This window comes from Ochotona princeps, chromosome 9 (assembly GCF_030435755.1).
Source record: "Ochotona princeps isolate mOchPri1 chromosome 9, mOchPri1.hap1, whole genome shotgun sequence".
Taxonomy (NCBI): domain Eukaryota; kingdom Metazoa; phylum Chordata; class Mammalia; order Lagomorpha; family Ochotonidae; genus Ochotona; species Ochotona princeps.
The window spans coordinates 18,474,165-18,495,752 of NC_080840.1; the positions used below are offsets into that span (position 1 = coordinate 18,474,165).

Sequence of the window (21,588 nt, forward strand, 5' to 3'; positions counted from 1 at the left end):
GGGGGAGCTGGGCCACAAACTGGCACCTACACAGGATCCTGGCATGTGCAAGGCAAGGCTTTAGCCACTAGCTACAGCACCAGGCTCACATCTTTGGTGTTCTGTATTAACAACCACATATCACAAAAAGCAAGATATGTATCTTCTTAGGCTTATTTCACTAGCACAATGGTTGCCTATCATTTTGTTACAAAAAAATAACAGGATTTTATTCTTTTGTGACTGTGTAGTATTCCATAGTGATATATATGTATGCCACACTTTCTTCATCAGACATCAGTTGATGGGCATGTAGATCTATTTCATGTCTTAGCTACACGAATTAAGCTGCAATAAAGCATGAGAGTACAAATAACTCTCATATGCTGATTTCATTTCCTTTGGGTAAATTCCCAGGCATGAGGTGACTGCGTCATATGGTAAATCTATTTTCACATTTCCAAAAAATCTCTGTGCTATTTTTCATAATGGTTTTCTGAGTTTACATTCCCATGAACAGCATATTAGGACTTTCAGACCTATGGGATAGTACATTCTGTTGTTTAAAACCCTACTGTGTGTGGTAATTGGTTATAGAAACCAGAGGAAACTAAAAAAAAAAAACCTCTGGGATGTGATTATCCTTCATCTGTTCTTGCCGTCCATCTGCCAGGAAGGCTTGTATGCAATCTTACCTGATGTTTGTTCAAAAACAGAACAAAGAATTTATGCTTCTTAAACCTGCTGGAAGGCAGAGTGTTCATTTTGTCTCATGTTTTCCTTGTGACATGCCATGCATTACTCCGGTCACTATGGATGGAATGACATCTCCTCTACATTCAGTGTCTGTTATTTTACCTCGAGGTCTCCAACCCAGTCTCCTTATTACTGCCATCAGAGGAGACCATGATTTAATGACCTTTAAATCATGAATATGTGGGTGAAAAAGGCAGTCTACATCGAGGACCCTGGGATGGTTGGGTGGCTAGGTGTGCCTTCCCCTCTTATTCCCCTCATTCCCCCAGATAAAGGAAGGAGAGAAAAAGAGAATGTGAAAATGGTGATCTCACCCACCTTCCTGTAGCCCTTGACCCTTATCACCCGAAACAACTATCATCAAAAATAAAAATAATTAAAAAGGCAATGTATCTATGCCTGCTTAGTATCTATGACTGCTGCTGAACTTTGCACAGCCAATGAGAAGCAACATGTGGTTGGAAGGGGGCTGACAGGAAAGAGTCCCTGATATATCAAGATTCTCCAGAGAAACAAGAGAGATACACAGGGCTTGATTTATTATGAAAAATTGGCTCATGCAGTTATACAGGCTGCCAAGCCCAGAAATCTGCAGAGCCTGCATCCAAGTGCCAAGTCCAGAAACCGCTACATTTCTGGCCCTAAGGACGGACAATTTAAGTTACTCAGTCCACCCATTTCAATGTTAATCTCACTCAAAAAAACAAAACAAAACAAAATACACCCTCACAGATACACCTGGATCACTGTTTGACTGAGTAACGTGGGCACCTTGAGGCAAGTCAAGCCAACCATGAAATTAACCATCACATTGTCCCGCTTGGGGCTGGCATTCCAGTGGATCACACAGCAGTGCTGCTGAGCATATGCTTGAGTTTTGAAATACAGCAAATCTGAGAACCAGACCCTTGCTAGGTGAAGCCCTCAGCGCTCCATCCAGTGAGTCTCAGGAAATCATTTCAGCTCTGCAGGTCAGTCAACCCACAGTAGAGGGTCATCCAAGATCCATTCTGTTTTTCTAAATTCCACCAGAGTATCCTTCTGCTCACCTTGGCCACGGTCAACTCAGAGCTTTAGGATTTGAGGAGAGCCTAGAGTAACAAAAGCATTAGAGGAAAGAAGGGCTATTTAAGCATCCCCTTTTGTTTAAATTCCATAGTTTTTATTACTTCTCCCAGATCCATGTGTTCACAAACGGAAAATAGCAGGAACACTACCATGACCCCCCCACCCCCAGCACATCCTCTTAGAGCAGTGACTCAGTCTCCTGCTCAGAAACGGCACCAGCAGCCATTAGTGGATCCATGTGAAACCCTGAGTCATCTCTGATGTGTCTGCCTTTCCTTTATATCCCACGTCTGGGCATTGTAAAGTCATTAAAGTACACCCAGAATTCCACTTGTTACCACTTCCTCCCCCTCCACCTCCCATCCCATCTAGAGGCACCACTGCTTCCTGTTCAGACTGCATTGGAAGTTTGCTGCCTCTCCCCCTGCTCCTATACTTAATCCCTCTCCCTCATCAACTCTATACTGAGTAATCACTGGGAATCATGCCTGGTGCCGTGCCCAAGTTATCCTTGCTCAAAATTATGTATATTCATACTGAAATCCAGAGTCCTCCCCAAGACTTCGGGCATCCTATGTGATTATATGATCTGGCCCCTGCCTTCTCTCAGCTGACTTTTGTTAGCAGCACAAACCCTCCTACAATTCCTCTAATGGCCTCAATATTTTTGTCCCTTTCTGCCTTCTCTCTGGCACCACTGTCTGTTCTCCAAAGAGGCCTTCTCTACCTGCCCAAATGGTGATAAGCTCCGTTTTTCCAATAATAATCCCATCTGCTCCCAGGTAACTAGATTTTTCTTCAGAATCTTTGTCACTAATTGCCATCATATCAGTATCTCCAGGTCAGTATCTAGATCCAGATTCCAGATTATCCCTTTCTTCCCATTCGATGATCGGCTGCTTAGAGGCAGAGGGGGGCATTGTTCATCTCTGTATCCCAGGAATAAGGGCAGATTCAATACATACTTGATGAAGAAAAAGAAGTAAAAGCCAGGACCTCACACTTCTCCCAACACCCTGAGTTTATGAATCTGCAGTGGAGCAGTCTTCTAGCACCCCTAAATGCCATTTATAACCTGTTTGGGGGTGTCAGGAAACTCAGTTTGCTTGCTGCTTTTTTTGAAGCTGAGCTGATTTTTTTTTTTTTTTCACTCCTTGATTCTTTGTGTAGGCAGGTGGTTGCAGGACCAGATGGCCATGATACCCTACTAAAAAGAGGCAGGGATCTACAGTTCTAAGATTGCGCCCAGCTATAATGTCAGCTTCCCTATTTATCTATACAGTTACTGGACTCTGAAAAATATATTTTATCTATCCAAGGCATTTAAAATTTGCATTTTATTATATTTTGAATTTTTAAGTTATTTGGTATGCATTGATGGGAATATTCCAACATTTCAATGCACACTTGCAATGTCAACTCAACATGTCAAGTCATCAGCAGCTCGACTTTTCCACTCTTCCTCAATGTCTGATGAAGAATGGCTCCTCTCCTCCCGTTCTTCAAATGAATTACTATTAGTGTCTAACACCCATTTACTTCTAAAGTTGCAGCTCAAATGTGTTTTGCTGAATGAAGGCTTACCAATATACAGACTAATTCTGACACCCAGTTCTGAGCTCCAGTGTGCTATGTATACACATTTGTCATTACCTGCTTACCTTGTCAATCTGATAGCTCCGAGAGTGACCCTGTCTGCCTTGCTGTTCATTATGCCTGGAGAAAATATCCAGATGACAGGGACAGATTTCATCAAGTAAATATGGAACATTCATTAACAAAGTTTTATAGTAAGCAACAAAAGAAAACAAATTATAATAAAACAGGTGGCTGATTATTGGAGACTTACCATGTCACTGATTACTGCATTGAAAATAGCACTACATTTTTTTTTAGACATTCACTTATTTCTGTGGTCGCAGGAAATGCTGAGATAGGTGGATGTGACATTTGCTCTTGCAAATGATCTAATTGTATAAAAATTCTCCAGGGTCCCAGAACCCAGACAGCACTGTAGAAGCTGTGCAAACAAGACAGTGAGTCAGACTTTGTTCATGAGGTCCTCAGAATACAGATCATGATCTTTCTAGTGGTTTTATTAAGAAATTTCTTCTGTTCACTTTACCTTTTAGCTTTATTAAGTGTGAACCTCTTATGTTTCTATCATGGAAAATAAAGTATAGTGGGAAAAAAGGTAAGAAAATATCGCATTTTAACTATTCTTTAACTTTTCAAACCCCTTGCTATTAAATAGAAATAATGATAGCATCCACAGCACCCTTATACATGTGATTAGGATTGAATTGAACAGCTTGGCATTTAATATGTAAAATATTCCTAAACAGGCAATATCTGTAGCACACGGTCAAAATAAATAGACCATATGTGATGGAGATTTATTTTTTAAATTTGCATATTCAAATCTCACAATTAATCCACCTGAGCAGAAATAACATTCTGGTAGCACTTAAGTATCCATATATTGATAAAACAATGTATGGCTGAGATCAGAGATTTCCACTGGGACATCAAAACAAAGTTGGGTATAATACATTGAAATAAAACCATCACTCCAAATTATTAACAATTTGTTCTCTTCAAACCAACCAACTTCTCAAAATTAAAGCTACCATGTGTTTTACTGATGCTTCAGTAGCTCTCAACATGGAATGTTACAGCTTGTGAAGCCAAGCACAAATAATTAGGAACAGAAAAAAGAGCGATGTACATTTTGATGTTGGCAAGGATTTAGAGCATCTGTACTCCAGAGAGCGTTTTTGCAAATTCCTAGGATTTATAACATGTATACAAATTTAGATGTCTCTTATTAGGAAACTAATCATACACATAAGTGATACCAAGCCCCATTCTTTGTTTTCTGAATGCAGCTTCAAGACTAAGATCTGATAATGAACAATAATTGGAAGGTAGCAACTGTCCGGGAAGCCTAGAAGTTGGTCTTACTTTTCTGAGCTTCCTCTGTTCTCTGTTTTTGTGTAAATCACTACCCAGAAACTGGGGAGAAAATGGAAATCGAAAGCCATCTGTTGGCTTCCTAAAAACATGTGAGTTCCGTTTACAAATCTAATTGCTGCTGCAACAAATTATCACAGACTTAGTGGCTTAGAACAGCATAAATTTATTGTTTTACACTTGTGACAGTCAAAAGTCTAAAATGGGTGCTGTAGGACAAAACTCAGGTGTTGCTAGAGCTGCATTCCTGTGGGCGTTGGAGAAGATTCTTTTCCTGCTTCTCCAGGCAGCTGTTGTCCACATTGCTGTGACTTCTGTTTCCATCCTCACCATCTGCTGGTTTTCATTCTCCCTTTGGATATCTTACACCTCTCCTCCACTGATATGGATCAATATGATTAGCAATTGGACTGACATGGATGGTGCAGGGCACTCTTCCAACTTAAGATTCCTGCCCTAATTACCTTTGCCAAAGTTAATTTGTCATGTAAGATTCCAAATTCACAAATTTTAAGGGTAAGAACATGATCATCTTTTCTGGGCCATTATTGTGGTAGCAACAGAAGGCAAAGAAGCTACCTGAGTGTGATCGTATGTTTCCTTTTCTCCTAACTAGCGCCGACCTCCTTGGCTTTGTGAAGCCGGAGCAATAGCTAACTAGGATTCCTCTTCCAGATGCAGAGTCTACTGAAACTTCAGCCAACCGTCCTTCACTATCACAGTCATTCACCCATTTCCTGAACTCACGTTTTTACTAGACACTGGTCCAACACATTTATAATTGTTACATTTCTTCTCAGTGCTTCCCTTAAAATATTTTAGACACTCTCCCCTACTTCTGGACATATAGTGGAAGTTTATTCATTGTCCTCTTGTAGGTGAGAAGGTCTATATGATTCATTCCTGTCGTTAATCTATAAATGGCTGCAGAGATCTTCCAACACTTCCTCATCTCTGATAAAATGGTTAGAAATGTTTAGCGCCAGAAAACGTGCTGTTAGTATGCAAAATACTTTGAAAGCAAACTGGCCATTTGGAAGCCAACTGATGAAGTTAAGAAGAAATATAGTGAAGGGAATAAAAACAATAAACCACATAGTCTGCTCCTAGTTTGTTCTCTCCCGTCACTTATCTGTTTTATTTACTGGTCTCACAGGCTTTCTGTTCCTTTGATGAAAATCCCCTTACGCCCTACCCTCTGGTTGTCAAGTTTCATTTCCAATGAGGCAGAGCATTTAGTTTCTAAAGCACAGATGATAACGTGCCCAAAATCTTATCTTTGATCATATGTAGTCTGTGTCTTCTCTTCATCTTGGAAATGAGAAAACCGCTTCAGGTATGATAAGGAGGCGTATTAAGGGAAAGTGGAAAGTAATGCTACGGCCTGGCACTAGAGGCTAAAATCCTTGCCCTGCACGTGCCAGAATCTCATATAGATGCCAGTTCGTGTCCCAGTGGCCCCACTTCCCATCCAGCTCCCTGCTTGCGACCTGGGAAAGCAGTCAAGATTGACCCAAAGCCTTGGGAACCTGCACCCACATGGGAAACCCAGAAGAGGCGCCAAGCTCATTGACTTAGCTCCGGCCATTGTGGCCACTTGGGGAGTGAATGATCAGATGAAAGATCTTCCTCTGTGTCTCTCCTCCCCTCTTTACTAAAAAAAAAAAAAGGTAATGGTAAGGGCATTGAATGCAAGCACAAAGTGGCAGGAAGATTGAGAACTCGATAAAAATTACAATAGGAAGGGAAACATATAGGCCTCTTAGAAAAGACGGGGATTGAAAGGAGGCCATGCTGCTATGAGGACCAGAGCCTGGGGTGTCTGAACAATGTGGACCCTCACATTCTAAGGTTCCTTGAGTTTTCTGTCTTGAGATATCCGACTTATCTCCCTCCTCTCACCTTTGAGCATGCTGGGACTCTTTCCCTTTTCCTCTAATTGGAATGAAGCCATAGTTCTCATCAGCTGTAAAGGGAACTCCTGTCCAACCCTGGGGATCCAGTAGGAATGTCGGATGCCTGCAGAATAAAACTGGTTTGTCAGTGCATGTTCCACTAAAGTATTACTGTATCTTGGCTTAAGTTGTAGGGGTTTGCTGTGTAAACACAAAGCATTCATTGCCCCAAGCACATTATCAGTGACTTGGACTCATAAAAACCCATCCCCAAAGCATAGTATTGTTCATTTTAAAATCTTCAATCTTTAACCAGAATATCCAGGATAAAATTTTGTCATTTTGGGGCCAGAGCTTTGTCATAGTAGAATAGGCCTCCAGCTTTAGCATGGGTATCACAAATGGCCACTTGTTGAAGTCCTGGCTGCTCTACTTCTGACCTAGCTCCTTGTTGGTGGCCTGAGGAAAACTTTCTTGAGCCCCTGTACCATGGGAAACCAGGGGCAAGCTCCTGGCTTCAAACTTAGTATTTGGTGTGTTCAACAGGAGATGGAAGATCTATCTTTGTTTCTCTTTCTCTCTTTGTAACTTTATCTCAAATAAATACCTAAATCTTCTTGAAAAATTTGCTGTTTGGGGACCAGGCACGTGAACCGGAACCTCTGCTCCATCCTCCACTTTTAGCTGATGGGTGGGGGTTGCAGCCTGGCCTAACTGTTTAAAAGGTAGCTGGCTGCATCTTAGCTCGGACCAGGCATAAGAATCAGAACCTCCACTCCATTGCCCGCTTTTGGCTGATTAGTTGGGGGCACAGCCTGGCCCGACTGATTAAAAATCAGCTGGCACCATCTTAGCTTAGGCTGCCAGTGTACTCTGGGGACTTGGGGTTGAGGAATTACTGCCTAGGGACATCCATGGATAAGACCACCATACGTGTAGATGAGGAATGAATCCTGAGAGGCTCCCAACAACACGGCCACTGTATTTGCAGGCAAGCAAGGGGACTAAGACCTGGTGGTTTGAAAGGGAGAGATTGGAAGATCTGTTTGGGTTAGACTGATTACCAGCCCGTGTGGGAGTCCTGAGAAGGGCTTGTTGGCACAGAACATCGGTGACTGCTACACCTCAGCTCACATGAAAGATAGGGCTGGGAGCCGGTCTAGCAGTGCTAAATCCCAGTACCTGACTGAGTGTTGGAATGGGGGCGGGTTACATTTGGCAGGGCCATGACATTAACCAGAACATGAGAGAACCAGGTCTGCAGGTAGATTCTGCAGAGGTTTAGTGGGCCTAACCCTGTGGAAATACAAGTCCCACTGGTTAGCTTAAGAGTTGGGCTGGTGAGGGCTGTACTAGGTGTAATCATAGAACCCACCAACACTGACAGGTACTTGAGCCAAGAGTAGGCTGGGCAGGTCCAAGCTGCAGCACCTGCATGTGGATCCTAAAACAGGGTGTGTGGCGGGTGTGGCCGCAACATCCACCAGCTCATACAAAGGCCAAGATGAAGGAGCAGGCTATGTCAAGCAAGGACCCAGCACCTGCTGGCACATATGGAGTCTGGGTCTGGGAGTGGACCGAGTAGGGGAACCTGGGAAACTCCCCTACAAGGTCATAGCTCCCTCTGGTGAGCATGTGTTCCAGACCTTGGGGGTCAGCAAGCTGCAGCTCCCAGTGGTTTGTATGAGGACCAAGTATGTGGTTGGCAGGTTCAGGATGGACTCCAACCTACTGATTTGCGTAGAAGACAGGGCTGACCCAGCAACTGCAACTACCAGTGTGTGCAACAGACTGTGCCAGACCCTGCATTGGAAATCACACACAAGAATCAGGTTTGAGATCACCTCAGATGAAGTTTTTGTGGGGAACCCCCAAGCTTAATTGCTGGACTCAGAACCATCGATGTAGAGAATGGCAGGTTCCATGGTCTGACCCTGGAATGCATATATCAGAGCTGGATCTCCTCAGTGGCTTAGACAGAGCAGTGGATGGCATATCCAGGTGCACATGTGGAATATGGCGGTGTATTGGAGCCTGTGTGTGACACCTGGTACCATAACAGAGGACAGAGCAAATTGATCAACTACGGCAACCAGGTGTTGGCAGTGAATATCTGGGCAAACAAGACTCTAAGGTGAACTATGTCGACCAATGGATTCTGGGAAGATTTCATTGTGCTTGGAGTGGCAGTAATTCAGACCCGTGGAATTATCAAAATTTCTGAAACAGGAACCTTGTAGCTTGCCTTACATTGGGAACCTTGGGGTGGTATCAGGTGGCTGTTCTCCATCCCAGGGTACAGCAGCGTTTGGAAGGCTGGGTGTGGCTTCTCTCCTTGACTTCCCCCCTTCTCCCAGAGTCAGGAAGGGGGAAAAAAAGAGAGAATGTGGAAACATTGATTTCACCCACTTTCCTGTAGCCTTTGACCCTTTGCTCCCTCCTCCCCCAGATGCAAGAAGGAATCAAAAATAAAAACAAAAGGAGAGTGTGGAAACAATGGTTTCACCCACTTTCCTGTAGCCCTTGACCCTTTGCACCCTGGTCATCTATGTGAAAATCATCAAAACTAAAAATTTTAAAAATTTGCTGTTTTGTTTGCCCAAATGTATGGGTCAACTGGAAATTGGCTGGTACTTGATAAGCAGTGTTTTTTTTTTTAATTGTGTAGATTTTCTTAATCTTTATAATCCATTCCTATCAGCAAGAATAATGGATGACCCTCTATTCTAGTATCTCTTGTTAGAAAAAATTTCTATGATAGTTAGCCAAGACTAAGATGGAATTCCTTCCTAAACAAATTAATTATTTGTTTTTCCCCGTTTTTTTAAAAAATATTCCAGGGAGAGCCCTTCTGAGACTCACTGACAAAAAGCTTGAGCGAATGGGGATTGGCCAGGAGAACCTCCGGCAGCACATCTTACAGCAGGTGCTCCAGCTGAAGGTGCGAGAAGAAGTCAGAAACCTACAGTTACTCACACAAGGTACCCTGTTGTTTCCTTGTTGGTGGTCGGGAGGGTGACCAGAAAAAAAAAGTCCCTACCAGGATGATGGAAAGGAGCAGAAATTCTCTGCAGAATTTCTTTCATTGAAAGTAATGCCATATAAGGATCATGTCCCTCCTTCCTGTGTCTGTTTTTCATAGCTCACTAGAGAGACGATATGTACGTAAGGGGTGGATGAATGAACAGCATTGTCTGAGCTAACTTCAAAGGCATCACACATACCTATATATGTTTTGCATTCTGCAATCACAGAAAGTACTGGTCACCTCATTCGGGGTACAGTTGCACTCCCTGTAATTGTTCAATGTGCAGTCTACACAGATATACAGTGCATCCCTAATTTTCTTCATCCAACTACCAACCTATAGGACACCTTGGAGTTTGACTAATTCATTAATTAGAAGTGACCAATGATTTAAATGGGATTGTTTTGTGTTTTGTTTTACTTTACTTATCACTGGCAAAAGGGATAAAACTATTTGAAATGTGTGTGTATAAATGCATTCTTATAAAAATGTGTATAAAAACATGCTTGAAAGAGTTATAAGAATCACATTCAGCATCTTTAAATAATTTAAAATATAAAATACAGGGAATTTAAGATTTGACTATTGACATCATATAATCATTTACAAGAATCATTAACTTCATATGATGAGAGCTGTTACAATCTTTACAACTGTGGAGGTGACAGTAATGCTAGAATCTCAAGAAAACCTTAAGTTACACTGCTTGTACCTTGTACATGAGTACTTACCTAAGATGTGGTTGCTGCCAAACTCCACTGTCTAGAGCCTATTTTGCTTTGAATGCACTGTGCATCACTTTAAGTAAAAACATGATAAAATATATGTTTTGGAGAGCCCTGGGTATTTCCCGATCTGGAAAATATTGTAATTGCATGCATACTGAAATTGGAGAAATCTGGGTCAGCCAAGTTTCATGTTAAGTTTCATGTCATTGCATTTAGATGAACCTGGTAATTATTCATTTGCCTAGAGGAAATACTATACTATCTGCAAGATGACTGCTCCAGATGGATAAATATAGACTATGACTGATAAGAAAATAGTGTTGTTTATTTTATGTGTGTTACTTCAATTTTGTCCTAAAGAGATTTCCAGTGGTGAATTTGCAGATACTACTACACAGACTGATTTAAATTTCACTGTGACGTATTGATATACTTTTAGTATTCATATAAGAAATAAGTAGATATGTGTATGAAAGTCCTTTCCAGTCTACTTGTAAAATAGGAAATCTGAAAGCAATCTAGAAGTTTGGTAATATGGAAAGACTCAAATAATCCTGCTGAAATTTATAAGATATAATATAATACAATAACTAAAATTATACCTTCAAAGAACACATTCAACATAGGAAATTACTGAAGTGGGAATACAAACTAGGGAGTGGGAAGCATATATAAAATTTTATTTATGGCATAATCATAGTGTTTGAAACCTGAATATTCATATATGAACATAGAAAGAGGACTGAAAGTAAATTTGCCGGTATTCTGATAATGGCACTCTGTGCATGGTGGGATTTTGAGTGATTTAAATCATTTTCACTACATTTGTTCTCTATTTTCTAAGATCTCCAATGTATGTATGATTAAAGCTACAGATCGCACTTATGCATATTTTTAAAACTTCAGCCACAACCCTAGATCCTTTGAGTTCTATTAGCCTGTGGTGGTCCCTCAGACGTTCTGTTTTCCTCCCAGGACACTATTCCGTGACACCAGACAGAATGAGACCTAAACTTGCCCGTGCCTTTGACTCTGGCCCTCTTGTGTTGTCCCCTTGGAGTGTGTTTGCACTATAAAATCATTCTCTACAGCTCCTTTTGCCCCAAATGCATAATATTTAAGTTTTTCCAAGTCTATTAAGCTAAATATATATTGTGTTCTGGGAAGGTAATGCCAAGTTCAGCTTTTTCCTTTCAGTTGTTGTCATTTTCTTTAGCTTTGAAAAGCTGTGCATTTTTACTTTTTTCATCCTATTCCCATTAGAAGACATCGCCGTTTTCTAGCTTATGGATATTCTGTCTACACTCATTTTAGCTTTTTTTAGTGTTTGTCTATTATATGTTAACATTCATATGGATTTTATGTCACAGTTTTTTAGAAGATGTTACTTTATTGAAGAGGTAGTTTTCTTTAAAAAAAAATTGGAAGCAAAATGGATGAATTTGTTTTTATGACTGATAGATTTTCTGAAGGTAATGGATAACTAAAATATTTTGAGTCTAGGTTTGCTATAATAAGAAGTGGAATTCCATCTTTCATAAGTGAATTGGCTAGTTTAACATGTATGTCATAAGGAAATTCACCATTTGTAATTCAGTGTTGGATTTAAGATTGCTCATCTCCCCAAATATTAACATAAACCATACTGTGAGTGAGTACAAACAGAGATCTCAGAGTGTGACTTAGCTGCTAAAAATCCCTGGGCTTTCCCCTTGAAGTGTGTGACTCACAGTTCCAGTCAGTAGAAATGTAATGTCTTCCCACAACCCGTGTAGGATTGTCCCTTTGGTATGAGGCATTTCATTTTTGTTGTTGTTGGTGGTGATATTGTTCCCATTTGTGCTGTTGTAACAGAAAACTTCAAACGGGGTAACTTGTAAACAGCAAGCATTTTGTTTCTCACATTCTGAATGAAACCTGAGAAGTCTCAAATCAGTGTCTGATAAGAGACCTTTTTCTCACTGGCATTCTCACTGAATGTTCATCTCGCCACCTCCTCACCTGGCAGAAAGAGGGGGATCTTTGGAAGCTCTTTGATGAAGACACTAATTCCGTTCATGAAGACTCACCGGTCATGATGTAATTTTATACCAAAGGCCCCAACTTCTAATACCACCGTGTGATTCTCAAGTGGGCATAATGCTGAGCCCATTGCATTGTCATTTAACCAGTGTTTTTACTAGCACATTTAAAATAAGCTTATCACCTACAGTCTAGTCCTTTTTCCATGATGGGAATTTATTTCAAAATTCACGGAATTTCTGTTTTGAGCTTCCTGCTTGCCTTTGCAGTCAGTTTTCAAAATACAGGATCTTGAGAAGAACTGAAGTGTCAGTCTTTAAGGTACCAACTAATTAAATTGTGATATATCCGGGCAGTGGAGTGCTGTGGAGCTATGAACGTAGGAATGGGGAATGCTAATATGCAAGGATCTCTGGAATGCTGTGAGATGTGAAAAAGGAAAATGCAGAATGATATGTATGGTTATGCTGTTCGTACCCAAGAGTCTCAAAAACCATGTGTATCTGTGAGAGCTTTCTCCATTTAAAGACATGCCAGAAGATACACAAGAGTATACCACCTGCTCCTGCACGAAATGGAAGATGATAGATGGAGGGAAGACGTATGCCTTTATGTGAGTTTGAATTTTGAAGTTCATGAGTGTATTTCCTAGTTAAATACAAAAATTGTAAAGAAACGTTAATGGGGAAAAACTGAATTTTAGCACCAGCTACTGCCGGATCTAACAAACATACTTAATCTCTCCACGCACCAATTTTCTAATATTTGAAATGGGGGTCACTAAGTCTGCTCAACCAATAGGAATATTCTAAGAACTAATATAAAAATATCTCAGTGTGTTACACTCATCACAAAAAAATAGCAGTAGTAGAAGCCATGTAAGTAAATCAGACTTATAAATTTATAGTAAACATAAGTTTTTGGACATTTTTATTGAGATAAAACTCATATAACATGCACACTTAAAGTGTACAGTTAAGTGATTCTTTTACCTTAATTGCAGAGCTGTGTCCTGTGCATCTTATAGAACTATGCCATATGTAATCTTGGTGGTTGCATATTCTCATAGATAATATCTTTCAGGCAGCCTCACATTATAATCATGTGTCAATATTTGATTTTTGTTGATAAATAGTATTTCATTGTTTGAATATTCCACATTCTATTTTTCCATGAGTTAATGGGAATTTGGGTATTCTCTGGTTTCTGCTGTTGGTACTTCTAACATCCAGGAACAAGTGTTTGCATGTATAGTTGTTTTCAAGTGTTTTGGGTAGAACTGCAAGTGCTTGTTCACATGACAGCTCAGAGTTTAACCAAAACCAAGTCACTTCACTATCTTACATTCCCAAAGCAGCACATAAGATTTTCAGTTTCTTTACATTCTCGCTAATATTATTGTCTGTCACATACATTTTTTGGTATGTGTGAGGAGATACCACTCTCATTGTGGTTTTCAACTGCATGTCCCTGATAACTAATGATGTTGAACACCTTTCATTTGTGGATGATTGCTGGTCCTTTGTGTACGTTCTTAAAAACAAAAGACATCTAGTCAAATCCTGCAAAAGTTTTGGTGGGGCTATTATTTTTATCATAGCTTTGTTTTTAGCCAAGCAAGTTTAACTGTGCTTGATTGTCCACCTTAAATAGCTGAATAATTGCCTTCTATATCCAAAGCAAAGTTCTGTCCTCAAAGGATGAAGTCTCGCCCCACCAAGAACACTCAGAAGCACCTATAAAATCAATTACACACTATCACAAACTATATAATCAACTCCAGAATGAAATAAATGAATGTCCCCTAAATATTGTTTTTGTCACCGAAACAACACACTTTTGGATGTGGATGCTAAACATGAAGCCGCACACATATGCGTGAACTCCTCCTTACATACACACACACACACACACAGCTCAAGCTGGTGAATCAGTTTGTAATTTGATCTCCAAGTTTGATACGCATACCTCAAATTCATTTCACATTGCTTCTAGGAGACATGATATCACAGATTATTAACCCCCTTTTCCAGTTTCCAATCCTTGTTTTATAACTTATCTTCAGCTTTTGATTCTTCAATGATGTTTTCACACAGTTGGCCAGGAGCCCTGTGACTGTGGCCATGATAACCACAAAAAGACCAGGAAAGCACCCTCTAGGCAATGAGAGTGAGCAGAACACAAGGAAATAAATTACTTTCCCTGCTTTTTCTTACTGTCCTCCTCCTGGATACTGAACAAAAGATGAACACTGTAAGATATTTACAAGCTTTATGGTGGATGCACAGGAAAGATAACAATTTATACATGTTATTGATGAATCATACAAAGATTCCTATAACAGCTCATTGTCAGAGTTGTTCTGCTGGAATCCTGGGCTCTGATTTCCATGAAACACAATGCCTTTAACAGCCTGACATTTACAAGTTTCCTAATCAGTGCCTGGCTTTGCTTTCCTGACTCTCCTTGGTGCCTGTAGGATGGTGGTCTCTGGGTAACTCTCATCCCTCTGAGTCCTGTCTGTGGAGTAGTCAGGGTTTCAATCTGATAGTTTTTCTTGCATATTCTAACTGGAAACAGCCAGGCCAGGCTACCTCTAGTTTTCTCTTGGAAAGTAGCATGCAGCTAAAAACATTATGATATCTAATTTTTCCTTCTTGGTTCTTGAAAAGTGGTGAATTAGGCTGAGAGCCTGCAAATTAATCTATACCAAAAATACAAGAGTACCCGTAGCTTTTTGATAATGGATACTATTTTAGGAGAAAATCTCCCCAGATGTACTGCATTTTCACTATTTTTCATACAGCTAGTGAGGAGTCAATGTGTATTGCACATAAAATATGCAATTTTGTTGCATATTCTCCACCAGGAGCAGTACTGTTTGTGAGCCTGGGAGAAAATGATTCCTGGGAGCTTAAGGAACACCCCCAAAATCAGACCACCATTTTAAAAGCATAGAATAGGTCTTTCTGACTTCAAAGCAAGCTTGGATCCACTACACTTCATTGTGTCTGATTTGGTAATTCCAATGGTATAATGATGATTAAATGAGAATTTGTAGGTTTTTCTCATAAAGTGTTAAGATAGCAAATATTTTCTCTTCATGGACTATATGAAATGTATTGCAACTACCCTATCATGCAAGCATATTTAGTCAAATGGATTGGGAATTGCCATGTTGCAGTAGTATTTATGAAAATAATTGCTGTTGCTTGTGGCTTTCAACATGGTAAAAAGACATCTGTGGAATGTGAGAAAATATTTTTAAATTGTTTTTCTGATAGGGGTTAGTATCCAGCATGTAGCAGGAATTTCTACAACTCAACAGTAACAAAATTAATAGGTAAAGGACTTGAACAGATAATTCTCTGAAGAAGTTACACAAATGGTTAAGAAAGTATTGAAAATATATTAAGCTTCACTAATCACTAAGAAATGCAAATGAAAACCACAATGAAAAATTGCCTCAGAGACATTAAAACATCCACTATCAAAAGTAGAAAAAATGACAAATACTAGCAGGAATGCAGTAAAATTGGGACCATTGTGTGTTAATGGTCAGCTTCTCTGGAAAACAACACTGGGATTCTTTAAAAATTGTAAGTAATATTTCTGTGCAATCCAGTGGTCCCACTTTTTGGATATATTTAAAAGTATTCAAAGCAGAATTTGAAGAAATATTTGTACATTAGTGTTAAGTTCAGCCTTCATCAGAATAGCCCAAATACAGAAACAATCCAAATTTCCAGATTTGGGAAATGAATTTTTTGAATATATTATACAAATGCACAGTGGAACATTATCCAGGTTTTAAAAAGAAAGCCCATTTCACACTGTAACCTGAATGACCATAAGGCATGTTAGGTTGTTTGAAGCATCTAAAGTCGTCATGTCATTGAACCAAAAAGTGAAAACATAGCTGCCAAGGGCTCGGGGAGAAGGAGCTAGTACAGAGTTTCTGAAAAGTTAGGGAGGACTGTTGCACAATAGCCAGAATATTCTCAACACTACTAAACTGTACGCTTAAAACTGGTTAGATGGTTAATTTCATTTTGTGGTTTTTATTGCAATAAAAAATATTACTGAATTGTAGTTTGTAATTGAGTTTGTAGTAGACTGCAGTCTGCTTTACAAAGTAAAAAAATATATATGTGCTTTTGACATCATTGTCTCATCATCATCAAGACCGTTGTTTTAGGCTCAGTGTTTTTTCCTCTGTGTTGTAAACACTTCCTGCAACTCCAGGGACCCGACCCTAGGAAGCTACTCTTCGGGTATCACTTTGAAGGACTTGCCTCACTAAAAATAAGTGAATACTTAGAAATATGTACATACTAGCAACTGTGAGGACTGAGTAGATTCAGGCAGCAGCAAACAGTGTCACAGCCAGAAGATAAGGCAGATGATAGTAGTAAACGCTTGCATCCTTAAATGCCTTTGTACTTCGTGCCTACAAAATGAGAAAAGAACAGCACGGTTCTTTACAAGGCCAGTTTTGGCTCATTAAACATCAGTGTTCCCTGAAGGGATTTTTTTTCTACATTGTCCAAATATATGTGTCAAATTTTAGCTGAGAATTGTATGACCAGATGGACTTTCCCAGAGCCCCATCTTCTGGAATGACAAAAATTAGTAACACTACTTTCTAATCCAGGAAGACTTTTCTGAACCATGTGTACTGGCTGGGTATTTTAGTCCAGTCACCTCACAAAGATGCATCAGCTACTGAAGCAGGCCATCTGAGCTGAAATAGGCCATCTGGCCCACCACCTTGCTTAAAGAAGGAAGGCTTTGTAGAATAGAGAAATTTTCCAATCTTATTTTTATACATCTCAGCACCAGGACCCAAAAGCAGTTTAGCGGCTTGTCCTGGTTCCACAGCTCGTTACCACCATAGCTGAAACTGGATCCTAGTTCTTCCCATTCCCGTGCCATCGTTCATTTTTTTATTCCTAGCAAAATTTGCCCTTTAGAGCACAGTTTTGCAAGTATTAACAAGTACACACAGTGGTGTGTCTTCCATCATGAGCAAGACATAAAAGTTCTATCATTGCACACCCTCTCCCCAGGTGTTCTTTTGTTGTCAGCTCTTCATATTATCATTAGCCTCTGGCAACCACGGATGTTTGCTGTTCTTTTGGTTTTTGCCTTTTGCAGAAAGTCACGGAAATGGAATTGTAGCATCTGCCTTCTTCACTTACAGAAATACACTGAAACATGTCAAAGCTGTAGTGCGTATCATCAGTTCATTTACTTTTCTTTGCGGTGTACTCCACTGGATGTATAACCATTGTTTATCTATTCTTTCCCTCTTACAAGAACATTTGGGTTGTCTGAGTTCTGTCAGATACACATAAAGCTACTATTAGCATTCACATGCAGGTTTTTGTATAAATATTGCTTTCCATTTCACTGGCTTAGTATCAAGAATAATACACATTTTACCTTATGAAAAACTTTTTGGTCAATATTCTGAAAATAATAAGAGCAGATAACAGGACTGGAGACTGGCACCAATATGTATAAAATATTTTCTCAAATGTCAGTGTGTTTTTGTAGAAATCCTACCTAACCTTTTTTGGAGTCAACACCAACCGAAGAGCTTTACTGAGTCTCTAAAATGTCAAATATGTTCATGTTCATGTCAAATATGTTTACTGTTAGTTCATTTATTTGATTGATAAGAAATTTATCAACATCTATGTTCCAGGCAAGAGGATATGGCTTTCCCATTCGTCACTAAGAAATTCTTCTTTTGTCTTTCTTCCTGCTCCTGCTAAAGAAAATATCGGATTAGCAGATTCTTTTTCTGTACATTTATGAAGTGTGTCTGAAGGCTTGTTTTCTGTTGTCTCTGAAAATTGCGCTGTTTGAATCTCCAGACTCTTCCAGCTTTTGTACGAGCTATGCCACTAGTGTTATGAATCTGTTGTTCACATACAATTTCTTGACATTCTCATCATTTCTGCTTTGTAATTAGAAAACATTGAGCTCTTCCTTGGGGCTCACCTGCTCTCTTGTATGTGATAATGACCTTCGTGGTTCTCTCCTTTTCATGACTCTTTTTCAGGCTAGTAGCCAGCTTCCTTCCTTGACTATTTCCCAGGTGCTGATGCCTCCAGAGGTTGGGTCTTCTTGGTTGTGGTTTTGCATGCTGTCTGTAAAACTGCATTCCCTTCATTGTTGTAGCTATGTACCGCTTCATAGCAATTTTCATTAATAAATTTCATCTCTCTGAAACTTCAGATCCCTATTTTAATCTCCCTGAATGATTGCATCAACTCAAATATTTCCCAGACATCTCAGAAGTTAAATATTCACTTTTAACCGTATTGTCTTTCCCCTGCTCTTCCCAATTTGCTCCTCCTCCATTTTTTTTTTCTCAAGGTAAACATCCTTACTGTTCCCTCTGTGACCTCATCAAGAGGATTAAGAGTCCTTTGTGGTTACTCCACTTTCCTTGCCACTCTTAAGTCATGCCTTTGAGCTCCTTCCCCATGTCATTAAGAAACCCAGCTGGTTATCACTTTTTCTCCAGTCTCTGCCCTGTGCCTTCATTTTTCGTCTTAACTTTCAGCTTCTGTGACCAGAATTAAGTCACATAAATTTCTGATAATATTATTTCTATCATTTTTTAAAGATTTATTTTTTTTTTTCATTGGAAAGGTAGATGTACAGAGAGAAGGAGAGACAAAGATCTTCCATCCGTTGGTTCACTCCCCAAGTGGCCCCAATGGCCAGAGTTGAGCCGATCCGAAGCTAGGAGCCTAGAGCCTCTTCCGGGTCTCCCATGCAGGTGCAGGGCTTTGGGCCATCCTCAACTGCTTCCCCAGGCCACAAGCAGGGAGCTGCATGAGAAGTGGAGCAGCCAGGAAATATGGATCCTGGTGTACCCATATGGGATTCTAATGCTTGCAAGGCAAGGATTTAGCTAGTAGACTGTCACATAAGGCCCTATATTAGTTTAATTATTAAGATATCTGATAACTCCCCATTGTCTGCAACATAAAATTTAAAGTCCTTAGCATCCTTTGGAAAGCAATTCTAGATATTTCAAAGAGGTCTTAACTTTAGGTAACTTGAATGTTGGAAATTAAGATTCATCAATTATAAAAATGCAGGTAGGGACCATTTCATGAGATTGTTAAGAAGATACTGTAATGAAACTTGTGAAAGGACCTTTCCCTGATAAGATACCATGTCTTTTAAAAAACCTTACATCCTCTCTAGGCAGAACTAATCTTTACAGCCTCTGCATTATGAAGCATTTTGTTCATACTAATAATGTTGTGTTCATGAAACAGCATCCACTTGTTCTTTAACCTAGTGAGCTTCAGAACCAGGTAGACAACAGCAATAAAATTAGCTGCCCAGGGTTTCAATGCCATGATTGTAATAGGTTAAGACTCCGCCTAGAGAATCAGCATCCCATATGGCCAAGTCCTTGGACTCCTGCACCTCATTGCAGTAATCAGAAGAATCTCCTGCTTTCGAACCAAACCAATTCCAGTTGTTGCAGTCATTGGGGGAGTAAACCAACAGGCAAAAGATCTCTCTGTCCTTTCTCTCTCTCTCTCTATCTCTCTCTCTCCCTCCCTCTCTCCCTCCCTCCCTCCCTCTGTTTTCCTGTAAATTTGCCTTTTAAATAAAAAATAAATAAATATTAAAATAAGTATCCACTCTAACAATATGAGGCAACAATGGAGAATGTCATCATACATGTTTATGGAAGTACAAAGTGATGACACAGAACAGGAATTTAGCCTTGCCTGAGAATGTTAAGATACTGAAGTTTTGCCAGTGGTACAATATATGAAATGGTCCTTGAAGGATAAAGGTTTTAACAGATACCAACCAACAGGAAGCGGGAGGAGATTCTATAAAGCCATTGTAGGATATTGTTCTTTCTGTATTCCCTATATATTCTAAGAGACCTTAGTCATCCTGTAATTTGTTCTGCACTTGTAGCATACTGCCCAGCAGAAACTGACTCCTGTGTATGTTTTTGCTGATTTAAATTGAGTTGTTGCTCTTTTCATTTAGTTTCTAACTTTATTTCATTTTCCACTGTGTCTTCTGTAAGCAGTGAATACAGTATCATTTTTTATTTATAATGTAAGAGTAGATTCAAAGCCATTTGAATCATCTATGATGAGCAACATCAAGAATCTCTCTCTTTTTTCCCTTTTTAGAATCTCTTTTATTGCCTATGTTCTTTCTGTATTGACTGAAGTCATAAAGACAATGGTAAGTGTTCTTAAATATATATATGTATGTATATATATATACACATTTGGCAAAGACCTTTAATTACATGAGAGTACTTAAAAAAATTCACAAGGAAATAGAATTGAAAGATACATTTATTTTGATGCAAGTATTTTTTAAATCCATGCATGGTTTTTTCATAACGTTCATTTCTTATGAGCTGTTTGAAAAACTCATTGAAGTGCCCAACTGCTTTGAGCAGTTTTGCCTAATATTTTCAATTCTTAAGTGTTGTCTTCAGTGACAATATCAAGAAACTATAAAATATACCTCTTCTTCTACAATTCATCTCATTGCTCAGTCACTCAGGGTGTATGAAGTTGTTGGAAGAGTAATCTTACAGATTTTCACTAATATTTCTTCATTCAGTGTTTCACTGTGATTTGCCAACTATGTGTTCTTCCAAGTTTTTTCAAAGGCAACTTGTCTTCAAACTGCTACTTCCCCAAGATTTTCCTATATGCATTTCAGAATCTACACACCCCATTACATACATTTTATGGCCAGGGATATTTCTAATTTTGTCATGTTGTAAAGAACCAGTGAAATTCTCCTTGGGAGATTATTAAAATCACACATTGGTTAATCAATAGGGGTTAGAACTATGACAAATGCAACCTCATTACTATTATGTCTGATTTAATTTTCATTCTGGGATGCCTTTGTGGCAAGTTCATTTAATAAAATATTTTACTCAAAATAGGATTTAAAATTGACTCCTACATTTCCTCTATTCTTCATGGTAGAAAAATATTTGTTCTAGTACCCCTGAAGATTTCCTTAATTAGCATGTGGGAGAACTATTCACGTGCTGTTTGTCTAATTTGGATCTGTATATGAGGAGTTATTGTAGTCATTGTTTGACACAGTT

The 21,588-nt window shown here is 39.4% G+C and overlaps 1 protein-coding gene across 2 annotated transcripts in view; it reads left to right on the forward strand.

Annotated features, from left to right (window-relative positions):
• The window catches only part of SAMD12 (sterile alpha motif domain containing 12), a 419,976-nt gene that overhangs the window by 224,465 nt on the left and 173,923 nt on the right, over positions 1-21,588 (forward strand). The window contains exons 4-5 of one of the 2 annotated variants that reach the window (XM_058668529.1): positions 9,512-9,652; positions 20,642-20,696. In XM_058668529.1, coding sequence (XP_058524512.1) covers positions 9,512-9,652; positions 20,642-20,676 — 176 coding nt within the window. In that variant the 3' untranslated portion in view covers positions 20,677-20,696. The remainder of the gene's footprint in view (positions 1-9,511; positions 9,653-20,641; positions 20,697-21,588) is intronic. The other variant, XM_004580697.4, reaches the window with a different exon arrangement.